At 51.4% G+C, this 27204-nt stretch overlaps 3 protein-coding genes across 4 annotated transcripts in view; 1 reads left to right on the plus strand and 2 right to left on the minus strand.

Annotated features, from left to right (window-relative positions):
- TSPEAR (thrombospondin type laminin G domain and EAR repeats) overlaps positions 1–27204 on the minus strand; it is a 170144-nt gene that overhangs the window by 70924 nt on the left and 72016 nt on the right. The window lies entirely within an intron of this gene.
- Positions 68–958, minus strand: LOC135276367 (keratin-associated protein 10-3-like). 2 transcript variants are annotated; one of them, XM_064379988.1, is made up of 2 exons: positions 668–958; positions 68–403 (listed from the first exon to the last, which is right to left on the minus strand). In XM_064379988.1, the coding sequence occupies exons 1-2, from the start codon at positions 956–958 to the stop codon at positions 68–70; spliced, it is 627 nt and encodes a 208-aa protein (XP_064236058.1). The 2 variants fall into 2 exon arrangements, with proteins under 2 accessions (XP_064236058.1, XP_064236057.1); XM_064379987.1 differs by having other exon boundaries at positions 68–526; positions 638–958.
- On the plus strand, positions 10930–12141 carry LOC105711647 (keratin-associated protein 10-7). The gene has a single exon (XM_064379989.1). The coding sequence runs from the start codon at positions 10930–10932 to the stop codon at positions 12139–12141; it is 1212 nt and encodes a 403-aa protein (XP_064236059.1).

The raw sequence follows: 27204 nt of genomic DNA on the forward strand, positions 1-27204 counted from the left end.
AGTCAGGACCAGCTGGCCCTGGGGGATGTGCCCAGCAGCAGGTCAACTCCTGGCCTGCGCAGAGGCCTCAGCAGGCCGGGCGGGAGTATGAGGGGCGGCAAAGGAGGGACACACAGGAGGCCGGGCGGTGGCAGCTGGACTGGCAGGAGGAGGCGGGGGCACAGCAGGAGGGGACGGGCACACAGCAGGCGGGCCTGCACACGGGGCGGCAGAGCAGGGACACGGAGGAGGAGGGTCTGCAGCAGGAGGTGGTGCAGCAAGCCGGCTGGCAGCTAGACTGCTGGCAACATGAAGAGGAAGCCCCAGAGCAGACAGGCTTGCAGCAGACAGGCACACAGCTCACAGGCTTGCAGCAGACGGGCACACAGCAGACAGGCTTGCAGCAGATGGGCACACAACAGGACTGCTGGCACGGGGAGGAGGTGCAGCAAGCTGGCTGGCAGCTAGACTGCTGACAACATGAAGAAGAGTCAGAGCAAGTGGGCACACAGCACACGGGCTTGCAGCAGATGGGCACACAGCAGGACTGCTGGCAGGAAGAAGAGGAACAGCAAGCCGGCTGGCAGCTAGTCTGCTGGCAGCATGAAGAGGAATCCTCACAGCAGGTAGGCACACAGCACACGGACTTGCAGCACACAGGCTTGCAGCAGATGGGCACGCAGCAGGCCTGCTGGCAGGGGGAGGAGGTGCAGCAAGCCGGCTGGCAGCTAGACTGCTGGCAGCACGAGGGCGTGCAGGAGCTGGTGCAGCCTGATTGGCAGGGGCTGGGCTCACAGGCCGCCTGGCAGCAGGGGCTGGACACACAGCTCACTGGGGTGCAGACCAGGGTCAGGCAGGGGGCCGGGGCGCAGCAGCTGGGGGCGCAGCAGGGGGGCTCGCAGCAGCTCTCTGGGCAGTCGTCCACCTGCCAGGAGTCAGAGCAGGCGCTGGAGCAGATGGACATGGTGGAGGCGGCCATGCTGGGGTGCGGAGGTGGTGAGTGGGGGAGGTGTGAGTGAGTGAGTGAGTGAGTGAGTGAATGAGGAGCTGTGGGCTGTGGGGCTTTTATACCCCTCTCTGGCACATGTTGTCCAGACAGGAGGCTCCACAAGCTTCTCTTCCTTGTTGGTGTTTAGAGCTGGTGGCTGGAGATGCATCATTCATGCTGGTTTATCTGTTTGTTCTTCCCTCATTAAATTTGTGTGTATGTTGCAGAGCTCTGTTTCTTCATCAGTTTTTATTTTAGCCCCAGAAATGTGGTGGAAAGTCTTTCAAGCAAGTTTTTGTTGAGTACAGGTTTTAGGGATGAAGACTTCTCCAAAGGGAGGAATTCTAGATTCACCTATCCTCTGTTTTGACTGATTGGATATATTTTATTACTTTTAGCATCTTGAAATATAAGTATGCAGAAAAATATGCATTTCTTATAAAATACAGCTGGCACAGAGGGTATGAGGAAACTAAGCAGCCATCCCTTCAACCCCTCATGCCTTGTAGGGAGACTGCTGAGAGATTCAGTATCTGGTGGATCTGAGGTTTATCTTCATCTCTTCAGCTTTTCCATGCTGCCTTCAGAGGCCTCTCTGTTTTATTCGAAGCAGCACTCTGGGTTTTCTCTATTTTTATTTCATCATGGTGACACGTCAAGTACTTTTTCATATATGGTGATTTTAGGACGTACATTTTAAGATTTCTTGCTTGTCTGAAAATGTACTTAACTTTACCTCACACTTATGTGATAGTTTAGCTGGGTATATAATTCTAGTTTTATATCAGAATTATTATAAATAATAATAAAAATATATGTGTTCTCAAAATGAGCACGTCACCATTTTCTGTGGTGTCCAGTATAGTTGATGAGAGACGGAGGCTGGTCATTTGTCATTTTTTATAGTTTGTCTCTCTTTCTCTCTCCTTTTTTTAAATCTCTGGGAACACGTGGGTAGGAGACCCCATGGGAGACCCTGCAAGTGCCAAGGCAAGGGTCTGAAGCTTCAGCCTGTTCCCATAAAGAATTAGAGATAGATTTACATAGTTATTCCTATATATAAGCATAAATAATCACAGTTATTCATATGTAATCACAAAAGTATATTACTGAATATAACCTTTTAATTTTACTAATGATTATCTGGTTATGAAGCATGGAACTGAGGTGACATTGTGAACAAAGTGATCCTAAGGCAAGATGCTCTAAGCCCTGTGTCATGCCCACATAAGGGCTGCTGGAGGGCGCCTCAGCTGTGTGGCAGTGCCAGTGCTGGGAAAGTGCCCGCTGTTTAGCCAGCTAGGGAAAGAGACATCCAAGATGGCCAAGACGTCTCCTTCCTTGGGGAAGTTGGGAGAAAACTCCGCTTCTCCAAGCTCTTGCAGTAGGCCTGACGGCTGTCAGGGAGGCCCACAGACATCCGGGGGCTTAACTGTCTCCATGTGACGCTGTGCTTCAGTGGTCACCTTCCATGTCCACTCTCATGTTCCACTTCTGCACGTGGTCCCTCTTTTTCTTAAAAGTTAAAATCAGCAATAGTAACATAAATCTTAATGTCTTTGTTCTTTCTTGACAAGTATGAGAAAAATGCTGGCACATGAGCTTTTCTTCTCGTCTCGGCTACTTGGAAGTCCTGGGCCCCCTGTCTCCGAGACACGTGATTTACCTGACCCTATCACTGACCACCATGACCTCCCCCGACCTTCCCTGCCCCCTGCTTGTACTCAATGAAAGTCAGAGCGTCCAGGCACTCGGGCCACTGCAGGTCTCCGTGCTTTGGTTGGCGGTGGACCCCGGCCCCCAACTCTGTTTCCTCTTTCTTGGTGTCTGTGTCTTTTATTTCCACATTTTCTTGTCTTTGCACCGTACAGAGGGGTTCACAGGAGCCTGTAGGGCTGGACCCTACGGGAACATTTGGTTTTCTTTTTATTCTTGTTTTGTTTCTATGCTTATGCATTATGTTACTTTCTGTGGTTAGATTCATTGAGCCTTTCAACGTGAAGACTCAGGAAGTGTTTTGCACTCTTAAAAATAATTTTTATCTCCTGAGGTCTTTCCTTTTGTGACTTTCATTTTGTCGCATGATGAGTGAAATACATTGTTGTCTCACTGTGATGATGTTATGCTGAGCGTTTAAACATTCTCCCTCGTTTCACTGGACATCAGTTAAGCTCTGCTCATTGGTGGCCGTTCATTTGATTCTCTGAATAAAAGACTATTTTCTTGTAGGGCAGCGGGGTCCTGATCCAGTTTACACCCTAATTTGTTTCCATGTGTTTCTCTTTTCCACAAATATATACAGGATTTTGAAGAGCCTCACTGTTTGTTAGACAGTTTTGATTTCAGTTTTTACAACTCTTTAAATATTCTTTCAGGATTATTAGTAGAGGTTGTGCAAGAACCGCGTGCTTAACCCACCTTCTGGGACTGAAGGGCTCGATGCTTTCAGGAAATGACAGGAAAGCCAGAAGGCGAGGATGACGTCGTGTTAGCGGGTGTGCTACAGACACGCACAGTGCAGGCGTGGCGTCCACATCAGCCAGTGTGGGGGCGGCTCTGCAGCCCATTTTGGCAGATGCGGAAATGCCGAGAAGGTAAGTAACCTTGAAAGAGGACAGCTGGCCAGCGGTGAACCCAACAGCCAGGGGCCCTCACTCCTTTCTCTCACGGCCGGAGATGGCTCCGCGCCGACACACAGCTCCCAGAAGAGTGCGTGCTTTGTGGGTGGGAGACAGGGAGGGAGGTGGTCCTGAATCAGTGGGACCCACAGCTGTCTCTGGCAGCCTCCTTAATCGAATGGGCGTGGCGACTTCTTCACCTCTTTATTCGTTATACCTTCTGTGCCAGCTGCATTTTATAAGAAATGCATATTTTTCTACATACTTATATTTCAAGATGCTAAAAGTGACCTGGATGAGATCAGAGACTATTATTCTAAGAGAAGTAACTCAGGAATGGAAAACCAAACACTGTAAGTTCTCACTCACAAGTGGGAGCTGAGCTGTGAGGATGCAAAGGCGTAAGGGTGACACAGTGGACTTTGGGGACTCGGGGGAAAGGGTGTGAAGTGCGTGAGGGATAAAAGAGTATAAATTGGGTGCAGTGTATACTGCTCAGATGATGGGTGCACCAAAACCTCACAAATCAGCACTAAATAACTTACCCATGTAACTAAACACCACTTGTTCCCCAATAACCTAGAGAAATAAAAATAAAAATAAAACAACTGGAATCCCAGCACACGCAGCCCCTCACCGAGCATCATGCTTTCAAGGGTCATGCACGTTGTAGCCCGTGTCAGTATTTCAGTCCTTTTCATGGCTTAATAATATTCCTCGTGGAAATGGGCCACATTTGGCTTGTGTGGATGGGCTGTGTTTTGCTTGTCATTCATCCTCGGATGGACATTTGGGCTCTTTCCACTTCTTGGCTACTGTCAGTGCTGCTGTGTACATGGCCCACAAATCTCCTAGAACTGGACTGACAGGGTCACACGGTCACACAGTGAGTGACATTTTGAGGAACTGTTTTCCAAGGTGTTTTCACTGGAGGTTGAAGCTCTGATGAGCTAGAAGACACATCGAATGGGAACCCAGAGCAGGGGTCAGAGCTGAGACCTCCCCACAGGAGAGATGTCCTCCCTGGGGATGGCCAGACAGGCTGGGCCGGGTCCTGTCAGTGCCTCGGACAAGGGCAGGTGGGGGTCAGTGACAACGTGGAGGAAGTCAGAGAGCGAGCCCCTGGCCCTCCGTGGCTCTGTGTTCTGACCCTGTGGTCAGCAGTGGGCACAGTGAGGTGGGGCTCAGCCATGCATGTGTGGGGAGCCCCTCCCCAGGATGGCGCCGGAGCCCTAGGATGAAGCCTCAGCCCCCACCAGCTGCCCCACAAACCGGGGCAGGAAGCAAACATCTCTGTCCCTGGAGGCCCTCATTTGTCCCTTCATGGGGACCTGGCTTTGCTTCCAAGGAGGTGGACAAGGCTGTGTCAGTTCAGCCCCAGCCCTGGGGACGGCCGCTGCGGGCTGTCCTGGGTGGTCTGCCTCGAGGGGAGTGAGGGAGGTGGCTGTGCTGACCACAGTGAGCTCCGTGGGGTGGGACTCCGGGAAGTCCTGGTGCTGGGGCTGGCGGCCTCTGGCACTGACATGCAGGGGTCATTTGCTGGGGCAGGAGTGGGACCTGGGCTCTCAAATGCGCACAGCGACCTGGTGGAAAGAGTGTGGCGGCTCATACCACTCGCCCGACATGGCATGCGGGACGGAGGGTGGCAGGCAGAGCCAAGGGCTGTCTGGGAGAGACCTGGGAGACTGGGGGTGTGCGGACAGGGTCCTCAGGGTAAGTGTCCAGGACCACGGGATCAGGAGGGAGCCGGGACCCTGAATGTCTACGTGAGGCCACACGGGGCAGGAGGGCCGGCAGGCTTGGTTAGTGGTGCCATGGTCCCTGCCCATCTGTGCTCTCGCCAGCAATACCTGAGCAATGGGTATTCAAGAATCCCATGACAACCCCAGGCTGCTGGGCTGACGTCCTGGAGGAGGGCGTGGTCCTGTGTCTCACGGTGGAGGAGACCAGGGCTGCAGGGACGGGCACTGTGTCCATAGCTGGTCTCCCAGGGGTAGCAAGAGGGGTGAGGCTGCTGGGCGGAGCCAGGCCCTGGGGGGCTCCCGCAGTTCTTGGGGGCAGCCACGGAGCTGGGGAGGGTGAATGTGTCTCAGGGGCCCAGAGCTGCTGCCAGGGTCCACATTGTCCCAAAACTCCTGGCCTTGGTTCCAGAGGCGGCTTCCCTAAGATGGGCCTGGGGGCCACACGGCCATGCTGGGGTTGAACTGGTGGAGGTGTGAGGGAGCGAGTGGGTGAGGGGTGAATGGCGGAGGAGTGAGTAGGGAAGGGTGAGTAGGGGAGGGGTGAGTAGGGGAGGGGTGAGTGGGGAGGGATGGCTGGGGGTGAGGGGGGAGGGGGGAGTAGGGAGGGGGGGAGTGGGGGGAGTAGGGAAGGGGTGAGTGGGGAGGGGTGAATAGGGGAGGGGTGAGTGGGGAGGGGTGAGTAGGGGAGGGGGGAGGGGTGAGTGGGGAGGGGTGGGTGAGGGTGAGTGGGGGAGGGTGGGTGGAGAGGGATGAGTAGGGGAGGGGGGGAGTGGGGAGGGGTGAGTAGGGGAGGGGTGAGTGGGGAGGGGTGAGTAGGGGAGGGGGAGGGGGGAGGGATGAGTAGGGGAGGGGAGAGTGGGGAGGGGTGAGTAGGGGAGGGGGAGGGGGAGGGGTGGGTGGGGTGAGTGGGGGAGGGGTGAGTGGGGAGGGGTGAGTAGGGGAGGGGTGAGTGGGGAGGGGTGAGTAGGGGAGGGGTGAGTGGGAAGGGGTGAGTAGGGAAGGGGTAAGTGGGCAGGGGTGGGTGGGGGTGAGTGGGGGAGGGATAAGTAGGGGAGGAGTGAGTGGGGGAAGTGTGAGTTGGGGAGGGAGTGAGCCTATGAGGTGCTGAGGCTCTCGGGCTTTTATTCCCTCCAGCCTTGCTGTCCCCAGGCCCATAGCTTCCCCTTCCGTGCTGCTGAGAGCTGGAGTCTGCCAGGATTAGGGGTGTGTGTTTGCCTGTGATCTGGCCCAGCTCATATATCTCCCATCACATCTGTGCTGTGTCCTGTCCCATGTGGATCTCTGGGGGCAGGAGTTGGGGTGGGCCTGGTCCTACTGGGTTCTGGGGTCTGGAAGAGCCGCAGGCAGGGGCATCATGCAGCCCTGGTCCCAGCAGCCCCGGGGCACAGACTTCCCGTGCAGGAAGCCGGCCTTAGGAAGCGTTCTTGTGGTACAAACGCCTCATCCAGCCTGGTCCTTCCCCCATGGCAGGACCCAGGACTGTGGCCATCTTATGAGGGACAACCTGGGGCCCGGGAGCCTTCAGTGACCTGCCCAGAGCCTTGGCATTGGGGGTGCGGGCAGCTGTAAACTGTGCCCCGACCTCCCGGCCCTGAGCTCTAGACGACTTCTAACGCCCACGGCCTCTGCACCTCCTGCCCTGTTCCGTGCCCACCTGTCCTTGTGTTTCGGAGGCAGCAGGACCTGTGTGTTCCAGGGGAAGGACGCGCTCAGCCCCTCCCAGCCTGGGCAGCATGACCGCCTCCTGGGCTGTGGTCTTGGGTTCTGGACCTGCGGGGTGGCTGTGCTGGGTGCGGGCGGTCAGCAGCCCTCGTCCCTTCCCGGGGAGGCTGTTTCTCCGAGGCAGCCCGTCAGCCCCTCCCAGCACTCCTGCTGGGCCCATTTCCCAGCCCTGTCTTCCAAGCCCCGTGCCAGGCCTCTCGGTATCACCACCTTAAAATTAAGGGGCATCTATCCAAAGAACCAGCACAGAAGACACAAAACGGGTCCATGAGAAGTTGATCTCACTGCGACACCATCGCCGGTGTAAACTAGACATAAAATCCTAAGCCCCTTAGCTGACTAAATGGACCCCATCTTGGCCATGGAGACCCCTAAAAAACTACCTTCCCGGCATGGCAGGAAGGGCAGTCAGACATGCCCGGCTCCCCCTCTTCCCTTTAAGTTTACCTACAACCACCGCCCAGCATTAAAGTTAAAACCATAAGACCGACAGAGAACACACTGTGGCAATAAGATACCAGTTACAGACGGGACCTCAGGCACGCCAGGAAGGGTGGAGCCGCGTGCCCCACACCCAGAGGACGGACTCTGCCCTCACCACCGCCGCTTTGCCTCCAGCGGCTACACACGCACCGGCCCCCCGATGAGCAAGATTCAGACGACCGCAGCTCATCCACCTGCAGACGCCGGGTGACCCCGTCCCACCGCCGTGACCACGGCTCTGATTGGGCGGGACACTGACTTCAGGAACCTCATCCTGGTAAGGGACCCCCACCATGGACCGGCTCTGGCCGGTTTACAGAGGCTGCGCACTTGAGCACCTGCGTGTCCTGAGAAGACCCTGACGTTTAGGGCCTCACGGTGACACAGTCACATGTGAAGGCTCCACCCTATAAGAAGTACATTTTTGGTTTTTGAGATGGAGGCTCGCTCTGTCGCCCAGGCTGGAGTGCAGTGGTGCAATCTTGGCTCACTGCAACCTCTGCCTCCCAGGTTCAAGCAATTCCCCTGCCTCAGCCCCCCGAGTAGCTGGGATTACAGGTGCCCGCTGCCACGCCCAGCTAATTTTTGTATTTTTAGTAGAGATGGGGTTTTACCATGTTGGCCAGCATGGTCTCCATCTCCCGACCTCGTGATTGCCCACCTCAGCCTCCCAAAGTGCTGTGATTACAGGCGTGAGCCACTGTGCCCGGCCAAGAAGTACTTTTTAAGTGGTCCATATTCAGAAAACAGGCCCTGGCGAGTCCCGGCAGCTCCCCTGCAGACATGACAAGCCACGTAGTACAGACTTGGGGCACTTTGAACAACAAGATCGCAGCCTCGTGGAGGAACGCACGGCACGGAGGAGAACGTGCAAGGACACGTGTTTGCCGCGTGAGGGCCGAGGCAGGAAAGCAGCACGCCACCTCGTCCTGTCATGTATGTATACACACATGTATGTGTGTGTAAACACGTACGTACGTACGCATACATCTGGGAAGAGCGGTAAGACTCACAGAAGTCAGAGGGGACGGAGAAAAGGGGGTGGCTAACCCATTCAAAGGAAAGAAACTTTCACCATTGGAAAATCCAAACTTAAAGTGGGGGAGGGGACAAGGAAACGGAGGTGGCGTCCGGGAAGTCTGCGACCCCACCGTCCTCAGCCGTGAGGACCCGGGGAGGGACCTACGCACGGGGACAAGTGGCTGGGTGCACCTGCCCGTCAGACACCTCCTCTTGCAAGGAAAGTCTCACTCCCGCTGCTCTTCGTGCCTCTAAGTCCGATCTTGGGATTTGGACGGGTGAGTGTTTCTCACAACCCCAGAGTGAAAACAGGTCGCATGTTACACGCATGTCGCTTCGGTGCCTCCTCCATGAATACTCAGTGCTCTTCCATAAGCTACTGCACACGTGTGTTCAGCCGGCCTGGCCAGCATGGAGCTCCTGCCCAGCCCCTCCCACTCCGAAGCGCCTCCTCCTGGCTGTGGTCTTGGGCAGAGGCTGGGCTTCCCAGCCTGGGGATGGCTTCCTCGCAGCCTGTGCCCCTTTACAAGAAACAAAGTCTCCTCTTTTTTTCCAAACTTACAGATTAGTGATTTTTTTTTTTTTTTTTTTTGAGATGGAATCTCACTCTGCTGCCCAGGCTGGAGTGCAGTGGCACAATCTCAGCTCACTACAGCCTCCGCCTCCTGGTTCAAGCAATTCTCCTGTCTCAGCCTCCTGAGTAGCTGGGATTACAGGCATAACCCACCATGCCTGGCTAATTTTTGTATTTTTAGTAGGACGGGGTTTCACCATGTTGGCCACGCTGGTCTCAAACTCCTCGTCTTAAGTGATCCACCCACCTTGACCTCCCAAACATGCTAGGATTACAGGCCTGAGCCATTGCACCTGGCCAGATTTGTGATTTTTTTAAGTTAACACAAGCAGTCACCCAATTCCCTTCTCAGGAAGCGGCTACTTTCACCCATTCTCTTTCTCTCTGTCTCTCTCCGTCTCTCTCTGCCTGGCTCTTCTGTATATGCACACACAGCCCATTCTCATTATTCCCGGAGGTTCCGTTCCATACAATCTCCACCAGCACCGAATAACCAAATACGGAACCATTGCTCCTACAGGAAGTGCAGCGTTAGGGTCTCATGAGCCTCTGCTCACAACGTTCTCATCAAGCAATCAATGTTGTATGCTGGGCCATGCCTGGTCATCACTGACAGGCACCGGGCAGCCCACCACCTCCCTGGCGGGGGCTCACAGTCAGGGCTAGCACTCCTTCACATGTCCGGTCATCACCGACAGGCACCAGGCAGCCCACCACCTCCCTGGCGGGGGCTCACAGTCAGGGCTAGCACTCCTTCACCTTTGCATTCTCGGCACCTGGTGCAATTTCCAGCACATGGGGAGCTTCATTGCATCGTGAATAAATGAATGCTTGAGAAATTAAAGTATCAGGTAACCCTGGGAACATTCAGCAGAAAGACAAAAAGACCGGGCGGCCAATCGGATATTATTTGCAGGAGAAACGGAGACTTAGGTGAGATGTCTAGCTGGGGTGACCAAGACTTAGTCACTTAGCAATCAAGAAAAACACACTGGCCGCGCGGAGCAGTCTTGTAGCTTTCACACGGCTGTGCTGGTGCACACAGCTGTGCTTTCTGCAGGGGAGCTGCACTAGGAGTTCTGGGTTAGACTCACGAGTTTGCGGTGTTTGGGATAAAATCGAGTGGAGATGTGAGGCCCCAGACAGGGATCCGCGGCCTCCCTAAGTGCCCAGATGGAAGATGGGGTGCACAGCCCACCAGGAACCGTGCGATTCTGACGGGAAAGGGCTCACTCCACTCTCCACCCTTGCTGGTTTGCCGCTTGCTCTAAAGCCCTTGTGGGGACTTCAGGCACCAGAGGGAGTATGGGGAGTCACTTCTAGAAACATTCCACCCTCACGCCGGCGTTGACTGGGGCTTCTCTAGCCTGCCACGTTCCAGAAGCCGCAGCAACCCGGACAAGCAGAGTCCCTGGCGATGGCGCACAGGCGCCGGGAGTAGGATGGACAGGTCTCTCCTGCAGCCGGCACGGGCCCCGGGACTCTGCTTGAGACATTACACCCTGTCTACCTCAGTATGATGCTCTGGAGCCGAGTCAGGTGAGGATGCATCAACAGACCCAAATATAGACTCAGGACTTTACAAACTGAATGGCATCTCCTAGGACTAAACATGAAACTCACACTAATAAGCATCCTCTAGGTTTTCAACACAAACAAGGAAGGGGCGGGAGTTGTTGACACTCCTCCTGGACCAACAGGCCAGGGAGAGATATAAAAGCCGACAGCCCTGAGCACGTAACACACACTCACACACACACACACTCACCCACTCACTCCCATCTCCTCCAGCTCAACCCCAGCATGGCCGCGTCCACCTTGTCCGTCTGCTCCAGCAACCTGAGCTATGGCAGCCGCGTCTGCCTGCCCGGCTCCTGTGACTCTTGCTCCAACTCCTGGCAGGTGGACGACTGCCCAGAGAGCTGTTGTGAGCCCCCCTGCTGCGCCCCCAGCTGCTGTGCCCCGGCCCCCTGCCTGACCCTGGTCTGCACCCCAGTGAGCTGTGTGTCCAGCCCCTGCTGCCAGGTAGCCTGTGAGCCCAGCCCCTGCCAATCAGGCTGCACCAGCTCCTGCACGCCCTCGTGCTGCCAGCAGTCTAGCTGCCAGCCAGCTTGCTGCACCTCCTCCCCCTGCCAGCAGGCCTGCTGTGTGCCCATCTGCAGCAAGTCTGTCTGCTGTGTGCCCACCTGCTCTGAGGGCTCCTCTTCATGCTGCCAGCAGTCTAGCTGCCAGCCAGCTTGCTGCACTTCCTCCCCCTGCCAGCAGGCCTGCTGTGTACCTGTCCGCTGCAAGCCTGTCTGCTGTGTGCCTGTCTGCTGCAAGCCCGTGTGCTGTGTGCCCATCTGCTCTGAGTCTTCCTCATCATGCTGCCAGCAGTCTAACTGTGTGAGCTGTGTGTCCAGCCCCTGCTGCCAGGCAGCCTGTGAGCCCAGTCCCTGCCAATCAGGCTGCACCAGCTCTTGCACGCCCTCATGCTGCCAGCAGTCTAGCTGCCAGCCGGCTTGCTGCACCTCCTCCCCCTACCAGCAGGCCTGCTGTGTGCCCATCCGCTGCAAGCCTGTCTGCTGTGTGCCCACCTGCTCTGAAGATTCCTCTTCATGCTGCCAGCAGTCTAGCTGCCAGCCGGCTTGCTGCACCTCCTCCCCCTGCCAGCAGGCCTGCTGTGTGCCCGTCTGCTGTAAGCCTGTCTGCTGCAAGCCCATCTGCTGTGTGCCTGTCTGCTCTGGGGCTTCCTCTTCATGCTGCCAGCAGTCTAGCTGCCAGCCGGCTTGCTGCACCACCTCCTGCTGCAGACCCTCCTCCTCCGTGTCCCTCCTGTGCCGCCCGGTGTGCAGGCCTGCCTGCTGCGTGCCCGTCCCCTCCTGCTGTGCCCCCGCCTCCTCCTGCTGTGCCCCCACTTCCTCCTGCCAGCCCAGCTGCTGCCGCCCCGCCTCCTGCGTGTCCCTCCTTTGCCGTCCCGTGTGCTCCCGCCCAGCCTGCTGTGGCCCCACCTCCACCCAGAAGTCCAGCTGCTGAGTGATCTCCTTAAGATCATCCAAAGCCTGAGCGCTCACTGCCACCTGCACCCCTGGATTCCTTGCCCTTGACGGCCGTGCAGCCCCCGCTCCTGAGCCTGCCGTGGGCCTCCGTGGTCAGCTGGCCACCCAGCATGCAGTCCTCCTTCTGGCAGCAGCTCAGCTGTTTCTTCAAGTCTTGACTTTCCCCCAGTCACCCAGCCCTGCCTCCCCAGCAAGGCCAGCCGGGTCCTCTCAGGTCGTGGCCCGGTGTGGCGAGAAGCGAGGGCAGACCCACGGCAGTGTGCGTTTCTTGTCGCTGCCCGGCTCAGTGGCGAGGCCGGCCTCCACCCAGCTGTGGCCTCTGCCTCGTTCTCTGTCTTCCCTGACAACAGGAACGGGTCAGACCCTTCCAATAAATTCCTTTCCTAAAAAGTATGACCGGAATTCATTCTTGTTCACAACCAAAGACCCCTTCCTGAGGGTCCCCACCCATGGGTGGTCCTGGGCTGCTCCCATGCCAAGAGGTCCCTGTCCTTCCCAGCTGTCCTGGCAGCCCCATGCCACCCTCACCACACGTACATCCGAGGGGTAGGCAGGCCCGAGGACTGGGAAGGGCTAGTGATCCGACAGCAGCCCTTGCCCCTGTTGGGGCTGCCTGGGGGCTCCCCTGAAGCTGTGTTGTGTCCAGCCCCAGCTCCAGAAAGGAAACCCCATGGCCGCGTGCAGAAAGTGGCCACGCCGTAGGCGAGGATGGCCATCATGAGGCCCGCTGACTGAGCTGGCCTTTGACTGGCATTTGGGTACTGGGCTTTTGGGGGGCTCCCCTCACCCCACCTCACTGGCCCTGAGCTGTTTGTACCACTTGGTTTAGGCAGAACACCCGTTTCCCTGCTGGGAGTCTGGAATTCTGGCGCAGCCCAGGCAGAAACTGCTCACCTGACCCACCCCCAGGTATACGATCAGGCAGGGCGGCCCCAACATCACACACACACACACACACACACACAAACACACACACACCACCAGGCAGGGCAGTCCAACATCACACATACACACACCACGAGGCAGGGTGTCCCCAATATCACACACACACACACACACACACACACACACATATACACACACACCCCACCAGGCAGGGCAGTCCAACATCACACACACACACCACCAGGCAGGGCGGCCCCAACATCACACACACACACACCACGAGGCAGGGTGTCCCCAATATCACACACACACACACACACACACACACACCCCACCAGGCAGGGCGGCCCCAACATCACACACACACACACACACACACACCCCATCAGGCAGGGCAGTCCATCTCACACACACACACACACACACCATCAGGCAGGGCAGTCCAACATCTCACACACACACATACACACACATCCCATCAGGCAGGGCGGCCCATCACACACACACACACACACACACACACACACACACACACCATCAGGCAGGGCAGTCCAACATCACACACACACACACACCCCACCAGGCAGGGCGGCCCCAACAGCACACACACACACACACCCTCCATCAGGCAGGGCAGTCCATCTCACACACACACACAGACACACACACACACACCATCAGGCAGGGCAGTCCAACATCTCACACACACACATACACACACATCCCATCAGGCAGGGCGGCCCATCACACACACACACACACACACACACCATCAGGCAGGGCAGTCCAACATCACACACACACACACACACCCCCACCCCACCAGGCAGGGCTGCCCCAACATCACACACACACACACACACACACCATCAGGCAGGGCAGTCCATCTCTCACACACACACACACACACACACACACACACCATCAGGCAGGGCAGTCCAACATCTCACACACACACATACACACACATCCCATCAGGCAGGGTGGCCCATCACACACACACACACACACACCCCATCAGGCAGGGCAGTCCAACATCACACACACACACACACACACACCCCACCAGGCAGGGTGGCCCCAACATCACACACACACACACACACCATCAGGCAGGGCAGTCCATCTCTCACACACACACACACACACACACCATCAGGCAGGGCAGTCCAACATCTCTCACACACACACACATCCCATCAGGCAGGGCGGCCCATCACACACACACACACACACACCCCACCAGGCAGGGCGGCCCCAACATCTCACACACACACACACACACACACCCCACCAGGCAGGGTGGCCCATCACACACACACATACACATACACACACACACATACACACCATCAGGCAGGGTGGCCCATCACACACACACACACACACACACACACACCACCAGGCAGGGCGGCCCCAACATTGCACGCGCAGCGCCCCAGCTGCTTGCAGGGGAGTGAGGCGCGTCCTGCGTCACCCCGCCCCAGGAGAGGCCTCCACAGCCTGAGCCTGGCGTCCCTGGACTCGGCCCAGGCACCTTTCCCTTGGCTGATTTTACTGGGTATCCTCTCCTGTGGGAAGTCACAGCCGTGAGTACCAGGACCTGCACGGCCTGTGGCCTCCTGGAGTATCACCGCCCTGGGTGGTCTTGGGGACCCTGACACAGGCCCCAGGCTGTCCTTCGCAAGCGAGGACAATGCTGTCCTCAGACAGTACTGGGTGCATTTCTGGTGGCACTTCCTTTGACTCCTGCTTCAGAGCGGGTGGAGACAGAGAAGGAGGCTGTGTGAGGCCAGGGCATCGTGGGTCTCATGAGGAGCAGAGCCATCCTGCGCCTGCGAAAAGCTGTCCCTGCCCTCTGGTGGCCACAGAGACTGTGGCCTGAAACTCTGGCATGAAACTGGAGCACCAGCTGGAAAGGAATAAGCCCCTCCAGGCCCCGCCTGGCACTCTTCTGCCCCTACCCCCGGCCCCAGTGCAGAGGTGTAGGGCTATAGGGCCCCACAGGGTCGTGGGGCGTCCCTTATGCCATGTAGAGGTGCAGGATCTGAGAGGTAAAGAGACAGGACACTGAAGAACTGGTGAAGAGCATCTGGACTCGGGGGGCCACACCACCTGTGGGCAGAGATCAGCGGCGGCCCCCAAATGCCCCAGAGCATCTGTATTTATTAGGTACAAGCAGGGGGCAGGGTCGTGAGCGAGGCCATCATCTATAGACTTAGTAATAGGGCATACGTAATCATGTGAGTCACAAGTGAGGGGGCCACCCCATATGTCACTTGGGCAGAGAGGTGGGCTATGCGCTGTAGGGGCCCGTGCCATGTGCAGTAGTAGAGGGTCATGTACAGAAAAGGCGTCCACCCCAATTAGGTCACCGAGGCAAGGAGGTGGGCCGTGTGCAGTAGGGGTCCATGTCGTGCCGTGCGCAGTAGTAGAGGGTCGTGTGCAGAAAAGGCGTCCGCCCCCGTTAGGTCACCGAGGCAAGGAGGTGGGCTGTGTGCAACAGGTGTCGTGCGCAACACTTCTTATCTGGGGGCTGGAGACTTCAAAGGATTTCTAATAGAAGGATGCTGTAAGCCAATGCAGTAGGAGCTGACAGACTTGTGCTCTTCTCTTAAGATATTTATGGGAGGATGATTTGAGCCAGCACAGAAGGGAGAAAGACTGACAGGGTGTATGGCCGCCGTGACTGGTCACAGCAGAGGGTTCCTCTCCCTCGGTTACTTCCAGGATCTCAGGCCTGAGGCCGACTTTCCACAGGAACTGGATGCAAGGTGCTACAACTCCTTTATCAGGAGGAGAGGCTCCTGCTCCAAGCCTGCCATACAGCGTGTGCCCTTTCAGGCAGGGCCGCCGCCGCCTGGGTCTTTGGTTCTCGTCCTGGTCTGGCTCTTTTCCCATGTACGGCTTCTGTTCTGTGACTGCTCTAGGCATTCCTCCTACTACAGACTACCATATGGTTATATGGAAGGATTCCATAAATCAGCACTGAATGTGTCAGTGCAGCTCCGGCTACAACACCCGTATGATTATATAGAGAGATTATATAGAACTAAGTAGATACAAGTACCAAGTATGATTATATAAACTAGATATATGTAAGCAGTAAGTTACACTTTAAGCACTAACTAATATATGATTCTATATGCAGGATTATATAAAGGAAACAGCTGAGCAGTGACACTATAAGATATTCTTCAGGCACTACTTGTGCCTGGGGTCTGGACAGTTCTCCTTCCTCGGTGCCCAGGGGTGTTGTCACCCACACAGAAGAAGTGAGCCAGGCTTCTCTCTGGCACCAGGGCTGCACCCTCCAGGGGGACCACATGGTGAGCCCCCCAGCTACAGGCACCTGAATCCCACAGACGGCAAGACGGAGGGGCCTTGCTCAGAGAAGCACGTCCTCCTCTGAGGATCCCAGACTCAGTTCCTCTCCTGGGGTGTGGCCCCAGCAAGCATCCAGGCATGTGAGCCTCTGTGCTAACACACCCCCACACGCCAGGGTGAACTTCAGGGAGGTGTGCCGTGGAGGAGAGACGTCAAGTTCCTTTCCAAGGGCAACAGGTGGAACTTCAGAACCTCCTGCAGAGGAAGGGTGTGCCAGCGTGCTGGGCGGAGGGAAGTGGCCTCTTCCCAGGGGCCATTGTTGACCGCAGCACAGAGGCTGATGGTGGCTGAAACTGCCCTTTGTCACCTGGACGTTCACCATCTGCCCCCGGTCAACAATGCCTACTGCCCTCGTTGGTGGAAGAACAAATGTCTCATAAAACATGCAAAAGGCACAGATCATTAGCGAAAATACTGACAATCTTGAATGCGGTAAAATGCACACAAAAGCGCAAGTCTCATCCCAGAGAAGTCACCTGTGGGGCATTGCAGGGAGACTGCAGGCTCACTCTCTCCCTCCTGGGCATGTGGGCTGGCAGCTTCCAGCCACCTGCCGTGAGTTGGGGCCACACGATGAGTTTCTACTGGTTAAATGTGGCGGGGAGATGTCTGCATTTCTGGGCCACAGATTCTTGGAGCCCTCTGCTTCTCCTCCTTGCCAGGCTATCTTGAAGGCTCACATGCCAGCGAGTGGGTCTGCACGGTAGGGGCGTGGCATGCTTGGATGGCAACGTGAGGAGTGGGGAAGGCTTGGCGGGCTTCAGCCACTGACACGCTGACTTTGTCGCTTTCTGAACCAGCACTGACTAACTTCACCAACGGCATGTAACAGGCAAAGGATTCAACTTCAGAATGTATAAAGAAAACATAAAAAGAAATGAATAAGAGATGGAAATACACCATTATAGGAGAAGATGGCCAATGGCCAAAAATCCTAGGATGAGATAGCCAATCTCACCGACAATCAAGACACCATGCACAAAAATTAACTAGGGGTCAACCCAGACTTGAATGTCTAAGATAAAGTCGTGAGCTCTCTATGTAAGATCATATGATCAGCAGAGACAGTCTCATTTCTTTCTTTCCTACTAGAGTGCCTTTTATTTCTTTTTCTTGCCTAACTGCTCTGGCTAGAACTTCCAGTATCACGTTAAATAGAAGTGACAAGAGTGGGCATCCTTCCTGTTCTTGATCTTAGAGAAAGAGCTTTCAGCTTTTCACCACTGAGTATGGTGTCAGTCGCAGGCTTGTCACATATGGCCTTTATTGTGATGAGGTGCATCTCTTCTGTATCTATTTTCTTGAGAGTTTTAATTATGAATGAATGCTGAATTTTGTCAAATGTTTTTTCTGCATCTATCGAGATGATCATGTGGTTTTTGTCCCCAATTTTGTTCATGTGATGTATCACATTTATTGATTTACGTATGTTGAACCATCCTTGAATCCCTGGGATAAATCCCACTTGATCATAGCAAACGATCTTTTTAATGTGCTGTTTAATTTGGTTTGCTGGTCTTTTTTTGAGAATTTTTGCATCTATATTCATCTGACATTGGCCTGTAGTTTTCCTTTCTTGTAAAGACTCTATCTGTTAGTCTTCAGACTGGTTAGGACTGATAAACAAATTCAATAAAGTTGCAAGTTACAAAATCAATGTACAAAAATTAATAGCATTTCTATACACTAACAATGAACAATGATCCAAAAAAGACATTGAAAAAAATTCCTTTACAATAGCATTAAAAAGAGTTTAGAAAAATATTTAACCAAGGAGGTGAAATATCTGTACACTGAAAACTACAAAACATTAATGAAAGAAACTGGAGAAGATGCAAATAAGTGGGAAAGTGTCCCATATTCATGGATCGCAAGAATTAATATTGTTAAAATGTCCACACTATCTAAAGCTATCTACAGATTCAATGCAATCTCTATCAATTTCAATATCATTTTTACAAAGAAATAGAAAAGAATAATCCCAAAATGTATATGAAATCACCAAAAGACTCTGAATAGCCAATAGAATCTCGAGTAGGAAGAACAAAGCTGGAGGCATCACACTCCCTGATTTCAAAATATTGTAAAGCTATTGTAATCCAAACACCATAAGACTGGCATAAAAATAGACGTATCAACCAATGGAATGGGATGGAAATCCCAGAAACAAACCTAAATATTTGTTGTCAATTGATTCTGACAAAGGTGCCAAGAACGCACGATGGGGAAAGGACGGACTTCAATCAACGGTGTTAGGGAAACTCCACATCCACGCGCAGAAGACTAAAATTGGACCCTCATCTTACATCCTATGCAAAAATCAACTCAAAATGCATTAAAGACTTCAGCATAAGTCCTGGAACATGAGACTGCTAGAAGAAAGCATAGCAGAAAATACCCATTACATTGGTCCAGGCAGTTACTCCTTGAATGGGACCCCAGAAGCACACCCAACAAAAGCAAACATAGACGAATGGGATTCCACCAAACGAAGAAGCTGTACAGCCAAGGCCACAATCTAAGTGGAAAGAAACCACCCACGGATGGGGAAAAATATCTGCAAACCATATGTTTGATAAGGGGTTACTATTCCAGCAAGGAGCCCAAACAACGCGGTAGCAAAAAAATAAACAACCCAGTTTAAAAATGGACAAAACAGCCCGGCAACAGAGCAAGACCCTGGCTCAAAAAAATGAAACTACACAAATAAATTAAAATGGGCAAAAGATCTAAACAGACATTTCTCAAGAGAAGCCATTTAAATCGACAGCAGGTATATTTTTAAATGCTCAACGTCACAAGTCATCAGGAAAACGTACACTGAAGCCACAACGAGACTTCACCTCACACCTGTCAGAATGGCGCTTATCAAAAAGACAAACGCAAACAAGTGTTAGGGAGGGTGTAGAAAAGAGGGAGCACACTCTTGGTGGGAATCTAAATCAGTATAACCCCTACGCAGAACAACATAGTGCTTCCTCAACAAACTAAAAATGGAACTTCCCTACGGTCCACAAATCCGCCTCTGGGTTTGTATCCAAAAAACTGAAACCATTCTGTTGAGAAGTCTGCACTCATGTTCGTTTCAGTCTTATTCACGAGAGTCTACATATGGGATCCGTCTAAGTCCATCAACAGACAAATGGATAAAGAAAGTGTGCTATATATACACAATGGAGTACAATTTGGCCATAAACAAAGAGGGAAATCCTATCATTCGTGACAACCTGAATGCACCTGGAGGACATTACACTGAGTGAAATAAACCAGGCATAGAAAGAATCTAAAACGTCAAACTTAGAAACAGAGAGCAGAAAGTGGTTACTAGGGTCTGAGGCTGCCGGGGGAAGGAACGGGGGAAGGGAGGTGTCGATCAAAGGAAACAGCATTCCCATGAGGCTGCAGGACAAAGCTTTAGTGACCTCTTGCGCTGCCTGGTGACACATAAAAATCAGGTGTTGCAGACTTCAAAACTGGTAAAAGAATACATTTTTAATTTATGAGAAAAATGGTAAGTTGGTGAGATGCTGGTCATGTTAAGTAGTTCGATTTAACGTTTCTACAATGCATACATAGGTCGAAGCTTCATATTATAGCCAGTAAATACACACAATTATTATTTGTCAATTTAAAAATTAGTAAATAAACAATAAATGAAATAAAAATAATGAAGCTCTAGAAGCACGTACAGGGGAATGCCGTCACGATATAGGCAAAGACTTTGGGAACAGGAGGTAAAAATGCTACACGGAAGAGAGTAAATTAGTAAATCGGATTTTACTACAAGTAAAAGCATCGTTTCATCACACGACACCATGATACCACAACACATCCGCAAGCGGGATTCAAACGGAAATAGAGCAACACCGGGTGTCGGCACATGCGCGCAGGAAATGGAGCCCTCCTACGTTTGCTGGGTGGGAATGGGAAATGGAACCATCCCTCTGAAAAACAGTTTGTGGGTGTCGTAAACACGACACACATCCCTTCACACGCCCCGCACACTCCACCTCCGTGTGTTTACCCAGGAGAAGTGAAATATCACAAAGACTTGCCCACAAATGCTTAAAGACGCCTTTGCCACACTAGCCATGTGTCCTTCGACGGCTGAGGGGATTAACAACTTGTGTTATTAGTACATCCGCACAGTGGAATACTTCTCAGCACAAAGGAATAAACCGCTGATGCGAGCAACCCCTGAGATGGAGAACTATGAGCGTGAATGTGCTGAAGGGGAGAAGCCAGATCAAAAGCGTGCATATGGCTGACCCTTGAACCACGCAGGGGTTAGGGCCACCGACGCCTGCAGCGTCAAAAATTCACATATAGCTTTTGACTCCCCCAAAACCTAACTGCTAATAGCTTGCTGAGGACCTGATAACATAAAACAGTTGGTTGACACATTCTTTGTATTTTACATGTATTGTATACCACATTCTTACAATAAAGCAAGCAAGATAAAAGAGAACGTTATTAAGAAAATCATAAAGAAGAGAAAATGTATTTACTATTCATTAAGTGGCACTGAATCATCTTAAACGTCTGTCCTCGTCGTCTTCACGTTGAGTAGGCTGAGGAGGCTGAGGAGGAGGAAGAGGAGTGGTTGGTCTTGTTGCCTCAAGGGTGGCAGAGGCAGAAGAGGTGGAGGAGGTGAAGGAGGAGGCGGGAGAGGCAGGCTCCTTCCGTGTGACTTTACGGAAATACATGGTAGTTTCTGACTTTTCTGCTTTTCCATTTCTCCAAAAATGTTCCCGTCACCACCAATCCCTCCTCCACGGTTTGCTTTAGTTCCGGTGCCTGTATCATAGAAGAGTCCATGTCATAAAGGAAGTCAAAGCAAGCCGGGCGCAGCGGCTCACACCTGTAATCCCAGCACCTGGAGAGGCCGAGGAGGGCAGATCATGAGGTGTGGAGTTCGAGACCAGCCTGATCAACATGGTGAAATCCCGTCTCTACTAAAAATACAAAAATCAGCTGGGTGTGGTGCTGGGTGCCTTCAATTCCAGCTATTCAGGAGGCGGAGGCAGGAGAATCGCTTGAACATAGGAGGTGGAGGTTGCAGTGAGCCAAGATCGTGCCACTGCACTCCAGCCTGAGCAACAAAGCGAGACTCCATCTCAACAGAAAAAAGAAGTCAAAGCAGGCTTGAATAATCGGAACCCTTCTGCGAGATTGTCTAGTGCTCATCTGTTTTCTGGAACTGTTTCTTCTGCCTTCCTCCTCAGCATTTGGCACTGGTTCAGAAGCACTCATCTCCACCAAGGCATCTTGTGTGGATTTCTCCAAGAGCGACGTCTAGAAACCCTTCCCCGCCACCTTTTTTTTGACTATATCCACAATATCTTGAATGATCCCCTTGAGTGGCTCTGTCTTAAACCCTGTCAGGCACAACATCTGAACATAATTTTTACCAGCAGGAATTTATTGTTTTGGGTTTGATGGCTCTTACGGCTTTTCTATAACAATTAAGGCATCTTCAGTTGTGCCATCCTTCCAGACTTTCACTGTGTTCTCTCGATCGGGGTTCTTGCCCACAGCACTGACAATCTTTTCCAGAGACTGCTAGGTGTCATTAGTCTCAAAGGTCCCTAGGACCGCCTGCTCTAGAGGCTGAGTTAGAGACGTGTGTTTGGAGGCAAGTGAACCACTCTGACACCTTTGGTGTTAAACTCACGGGGTTCTGGGTGGCCAGGGGCATTGTCCCATATTAAACTAACTTTAAAAGACATCCCTTATTGGCAAGATACTTCCTGACTTCACAGGCAATGCACCAAAGGAACTAATGTAGAAAAAGGGTTTTTGTGGTCCAGGCCTTCCTGAAGTTCAACCAAAGGACTGGCGGCGGCAACTGCCGTTTGTCTTTTCCCTTCAAGGCCCGGGGGTCAGAAGCTTTATACACAACGATAGCGTGATTGTAAACCTGACTACATCTGCACAAAACAGAAGAGTTCACCTGTCTCTTCCTGCCCTAAAGCCTAGTGCTAAGTTCTCTTCCTTGCCATTAATAATCTTTTGTGCATTATTTTTCCAGAATAGGACACTTGCATCTGCATTAAAAACCTTCTCAGACAGACGTCTTTTCTCCCCAATGTTTTTCTTCACGGATTCTGGGAACTTGTCTTCTGTTTCTTGGTTGGCAGAAGCTGCTTCTCCTGTTATCCTGACACTTTTTAAGCCAAACCTCTTCCTAAAATTATCAAACCATCCTTTGCTGGCATTAAATTCCAGCTCTAGATCCTTCCCCTTCCTTTTGCTTTGTTGCATAATGACTTTGTGTTCTTCCGAATCACACTGGAGGCGGTAGGTATGCCTTTCCTACAGCAGTCCTGTGCCCACATAAAAGCTGCACTTTCACTACAAGATCAAATGTATTTCACAAAAAGTGCCTGGTTTTCGCAGCAGTTGGTGTGACTACAATGACGACATCACAGATTTCTTTCTCTTTTTTTTACAATAGTTCTTACACTGGATTTGTGTGACTTGAAATGGCGGCAACCGCAGCTGCAGACCTCAGTCTTCTGTGCATGTAGAGCACTCTGACTTTTTCTTATATTGTCACAACTTTTCTCTGCTTCTTGGGAGCAGAGCACTAGTGGCACTCAAGTCCCATGGTGTGGCGTAAGGACTAGACATGACAGAAAATCCATGTGAATCACGAGAGCACTTTTTGCTGTGAGGTGAAATTGGCTGGGGAGGTGAGCTGCTCCTTGGGGATGATCAGCATCACACGGTGACGGTGACGCAAAACGCCTGAGCTCAATGGCAGCAGGAGGCGGCTGCAGAGACCTTCCAGCCGCACAGCACGGACTGACTTACCCGGAGGCAGTTACGGTTTCACACTGCACGTCCACATCACTTTACGTTGCTGTTGACTGCCAGTGACGCCGTGCATTGTCTGTAAGAGCGTATGTAAGTTTTGATACATTTTAACTCTTTGTAAAAGATTTGTGCATATTTTATGGTAGTAAGCAATAACACAGGCTAGCATCTTCATATATTTTATGCATTCGTGACGTACCTTTTTCTTTTTTTTTTAATATTTCTAGGCTATATGATTTGTCTGTTTTTCAAACGGTCACAGATCTCCTCAAAATTTTCAATATATCTATTGAAAAAATCCACATATAGGTGGATCCACACAGCTCAAACTGGACATTGTTAAAGGGTCAATTGTACTATAGAATTTGATTTATATGAAATCCCAGGAAAGACAAACCTATTTGAGATAGAGAGGAGATCAGTAGTTTCCTGGGGCAGAGTCAGGAGGGGTGGGGATTGATCACAAAAAGTACTACTGGGAACTTGGAGATGACGGAAAATCCAGATCTTGCTTGTGGTAGTGGTTACCTGGGTGCATATTTTCTCAAAACTCATCAAATGGTAACTTTAAATAGGTACATTTTACAGCATGTAATCATACTTCAATAAAATTGACTTTTTAAAAACTTTTTTTTAAACTCCAGACTTGGATGAGTTATTTGCAATTCCCATGTGCACCCAGTGGTGCACTGAAGCCAGCGTGCCCTGGCTCATGAGAGCTGGCAAGCACCACTCTCTTCCCGTCGGTGTTACATGACGTCATCTTGGTCGCTTGGATTTATTTCTGTTGGGAGCATTCACACATGGACATTGGCAAATGCAACCAATTGTGACTTTTGTTTTTATTTTTGTTACAAAAATAAAAGCCAGCTATTGAACATTCACCAACGCACAGTATATATGCAACAACTCATATTCAGAATATATAATAAATTTCTGCAAGTCAGTAAGAAACACAAGTAGCTATATTTTAAAAAGCAAGCAAATGCCTTCAACAGGCACCTCACAAGAAAAGATATCCAAAGTTCAGTGAGTGTGTTTACTCATCAGGGATATGCACATTAGTGCAACAGTGCAATATTCCTACACACTTTCCAAAATAAACAAATTTTAAAACACTGATAAACCTCATTTTGTTCATCAGAATAAATGGAATTATAAAATCAACTAGTGGGAATGTAAATTTCTTTAGAAAGTTGTAGGTATATGCTAAACTAAACATATGTCTGTCTATGACCCAGCAATTTCACTTTTGGGGTCACAATGAAGAGAAATTAGTAAATATATCAATGAAAACATTTATAAGAATTTTTCTAACAGCACTATTAATAGCAGCCAAAATCTGTAAACAATCCAAATCTCTAACACTGGGAAAGAGAATGGACAAATAGCACGTAGGAGAATTTAATGCCATGGGGCAGCAGAACGAAAGAGTGAAGTGCTGATGCACGCAGCAACATGGTGCTTCTCACAGGCATTGTGCTGAACCAAGGGAACTAATAAAAGAGTTCCATAGAACAGGCAAAGCTAGCCAATGGGGAGAGAAGGTGGAACAGCAACTAATACTTAGGGAGAAGGGGCTAAAAGAGAGACAGCACAAGGGATCATTTAGGATTCTGGAAATGCTCCATATCTTTCCCAAAATATTCTAAGGGGAAACATTTCCACTGAGAAGATTATATCCAGCTAAACTATCAATCAAATAGAAGAGCAGAATAAAGGCATTTTTAGTTCTGCTATGGCTCAAAAATAGATATTCCTTGCACCCATTTTCAGAAAGTTACTGGAGAATGTGCTCCACCAAAACAAGGCCATAAGTCTAGAAAGAAAAAGACAAGGCATCCAGGAAGTAACAGACCCATCATCAGAGAGAGAAGGAAAATCCAAAGACAAGAGTGAAGGGAGATCCCAGGAAACCTGTGTACCAGGCTGAGGGAGCAGCCAATAGAGACTGGCCCACAAATAAGAGAGCTCCAAGGAAAATTTTTCCATAAAATCAATGAAGCTAATATATTGTTATGTTTGAACCTCTTGAGTGGAGCATGGGGATGAATGAGTCAGAGTTTGGGGAGGAGCAATTGTTAACTCTAAGAGGAAAAAAACATAAACAAAAACATGTACAAATAAGAAAATTAAATCTGATTCCACTATTCAGACTTGGCTATGAACAATATTTACTTTATTATAATACACATTCTGAACACTGATGTAACTAAATATTGATATTTTACTGCCTTTGCCTTCTCAGGATGGGAAGAGGGGAGCTTTTCATGGAGCTGGTGATAAAGAAGAGAAAGTACTTTTCTCCACGATAGGGAATCAAATATCTGAAATTGAAAATGCAAGAAATAACAGAGCATGCATGTTGTTTAATAATTGTGAGATAAACAGGAGAACTAAGAAGATCATGGACCTTGGGAGGGATGCACAATCTGTTCAATTGCCAGGGAGAGGGGCGTGTTAAAAGCATTCAGTTTTCTAAGGGAAGCAGACGACAAAGGTTTGGAAAATTTGCAGCCTGACTATGCGATAGAAAACAAAAACTCATTTTCTAGGGACAGATTCAAACTGGATGGAGAAATTTGCTTAAGTAGCAAGGAGCCTAATGTTAATCCCCAAGACATGGGGAAAATGTCTCCAGGCCATGTCAGAGATGGTCATGGCAGCCCCTCGCATCACAGGCCCAGAGGCCTAGGAGGAAAAAGTGGTTTCATGGGCCCAGGATCCCCATGCTGTGTGCAGCCTGGGAATTGGTGCCCTGTGTCCCAGCCGCTCCAGCTGCGGCTGAAAGGGGCCAACATATAGGTCAGACTGTGGCTTCAGAGGGTGCAAGCCCCATGCCTTGGCAGCTTCCATGGTGTGTTGGGCCTGCAGGTGCACAGAAGTCAAGAACTGAGGTTTGGGAACCTCTGCCTAGATTTCAGAAGATGTAGGGAAACGCCTGAATGCTCAGGCAAAAGTTTGCTGCAGGAGCAGGGCCCTCATGGAGAACCTCTGCTAGGGCAGTGCAGAACGGAAATGTGGGGTTGGAGCCCCCACACAGAGTCCCTACTGGGACACTTCCTAGTGGAGCTGTGTACTGACACCTTGCACTGTGTGCCTTGAAAAAACGCAGACACGCAATGCCAGCCTGTGAAAGCAGCTGGGAGGGAGGCTGTACCCTGCAAAGCCACAGTGGTGGCGTTCCTGTGGCAAAGGCCAATGGCAAAAGGCCATGGGAACGCACCTGTTGCATCAGCATGACCTGGATGGGACTTCTGGAGTCAAAATAGATCATTTTGGAGCTTTAAAACTTGATTGTCCTGGGGCATTTTGGACTCATATGGGCCCTGTAACCCCTATGATTTTGGCCAATTTCTGCCATTTGGAATGGCTGTATTTACCCAATACCTGTACCCCCATTGTATCTAGGAAGAAACCAGCTTGTTTTTGATTTTACAGGTTCATAGGTGGAAGGGACTTGCCCTGACTCAGATAAGACTTTGGACTGTGGACTTTTGGGTTAATGCTAAAATGAATTAAGACATTGGGAGACTGTTGGGAAGGCATGATTGGTTTTGAAATGAGATAACATGATATTGGAGGGGCCAGGAGCAGAATGATATAGTTTGGCTGTGTCCCCACCCAAATCTCAACTTGAATTGCATCTCCCAGAATTCCCAGCTGTTGTGGGAGGGGCCCAGGGAGAGGTAACTGAATCATGGGGGCTGCTCTTTCCCATGCCATCCTTGTGATAGTGAATAAGTCTCACGAGATCTGATGGGTTTATCAGAGGTTTCCGCTTTTGCTTCTTCCTCATTTTCTCTTGCTGCTGCCAGGTAAGAAGTGCCCCTCGCCTCCCACCAAGATTCTGAGGCTTCCCCAGCCATGTGGAACTGTAAGTCCAAGTAAAACCCTTTTTCTTCCCAGTCTTGGGTATGTCTTTACCAGCAGTGTGAAAATGGACTAA

This window comes from Aotus nancymaae, unplaced genomic scaffold (assembly GCF_030222135.1).
Source record: "Aotus nancymaae isolate 86718 unplaced genomic scaffold, 86718_ANA_hifiasm-v0.15.2.pri h1tg000022l_1, whole genome shotgun sequence".
Classification (NCBI taxonomy): Eukaryota; Metazoa; Chordata; class Mammalia; order Primates; family Aotidae; genus Aotus; species Aotus nancymaae.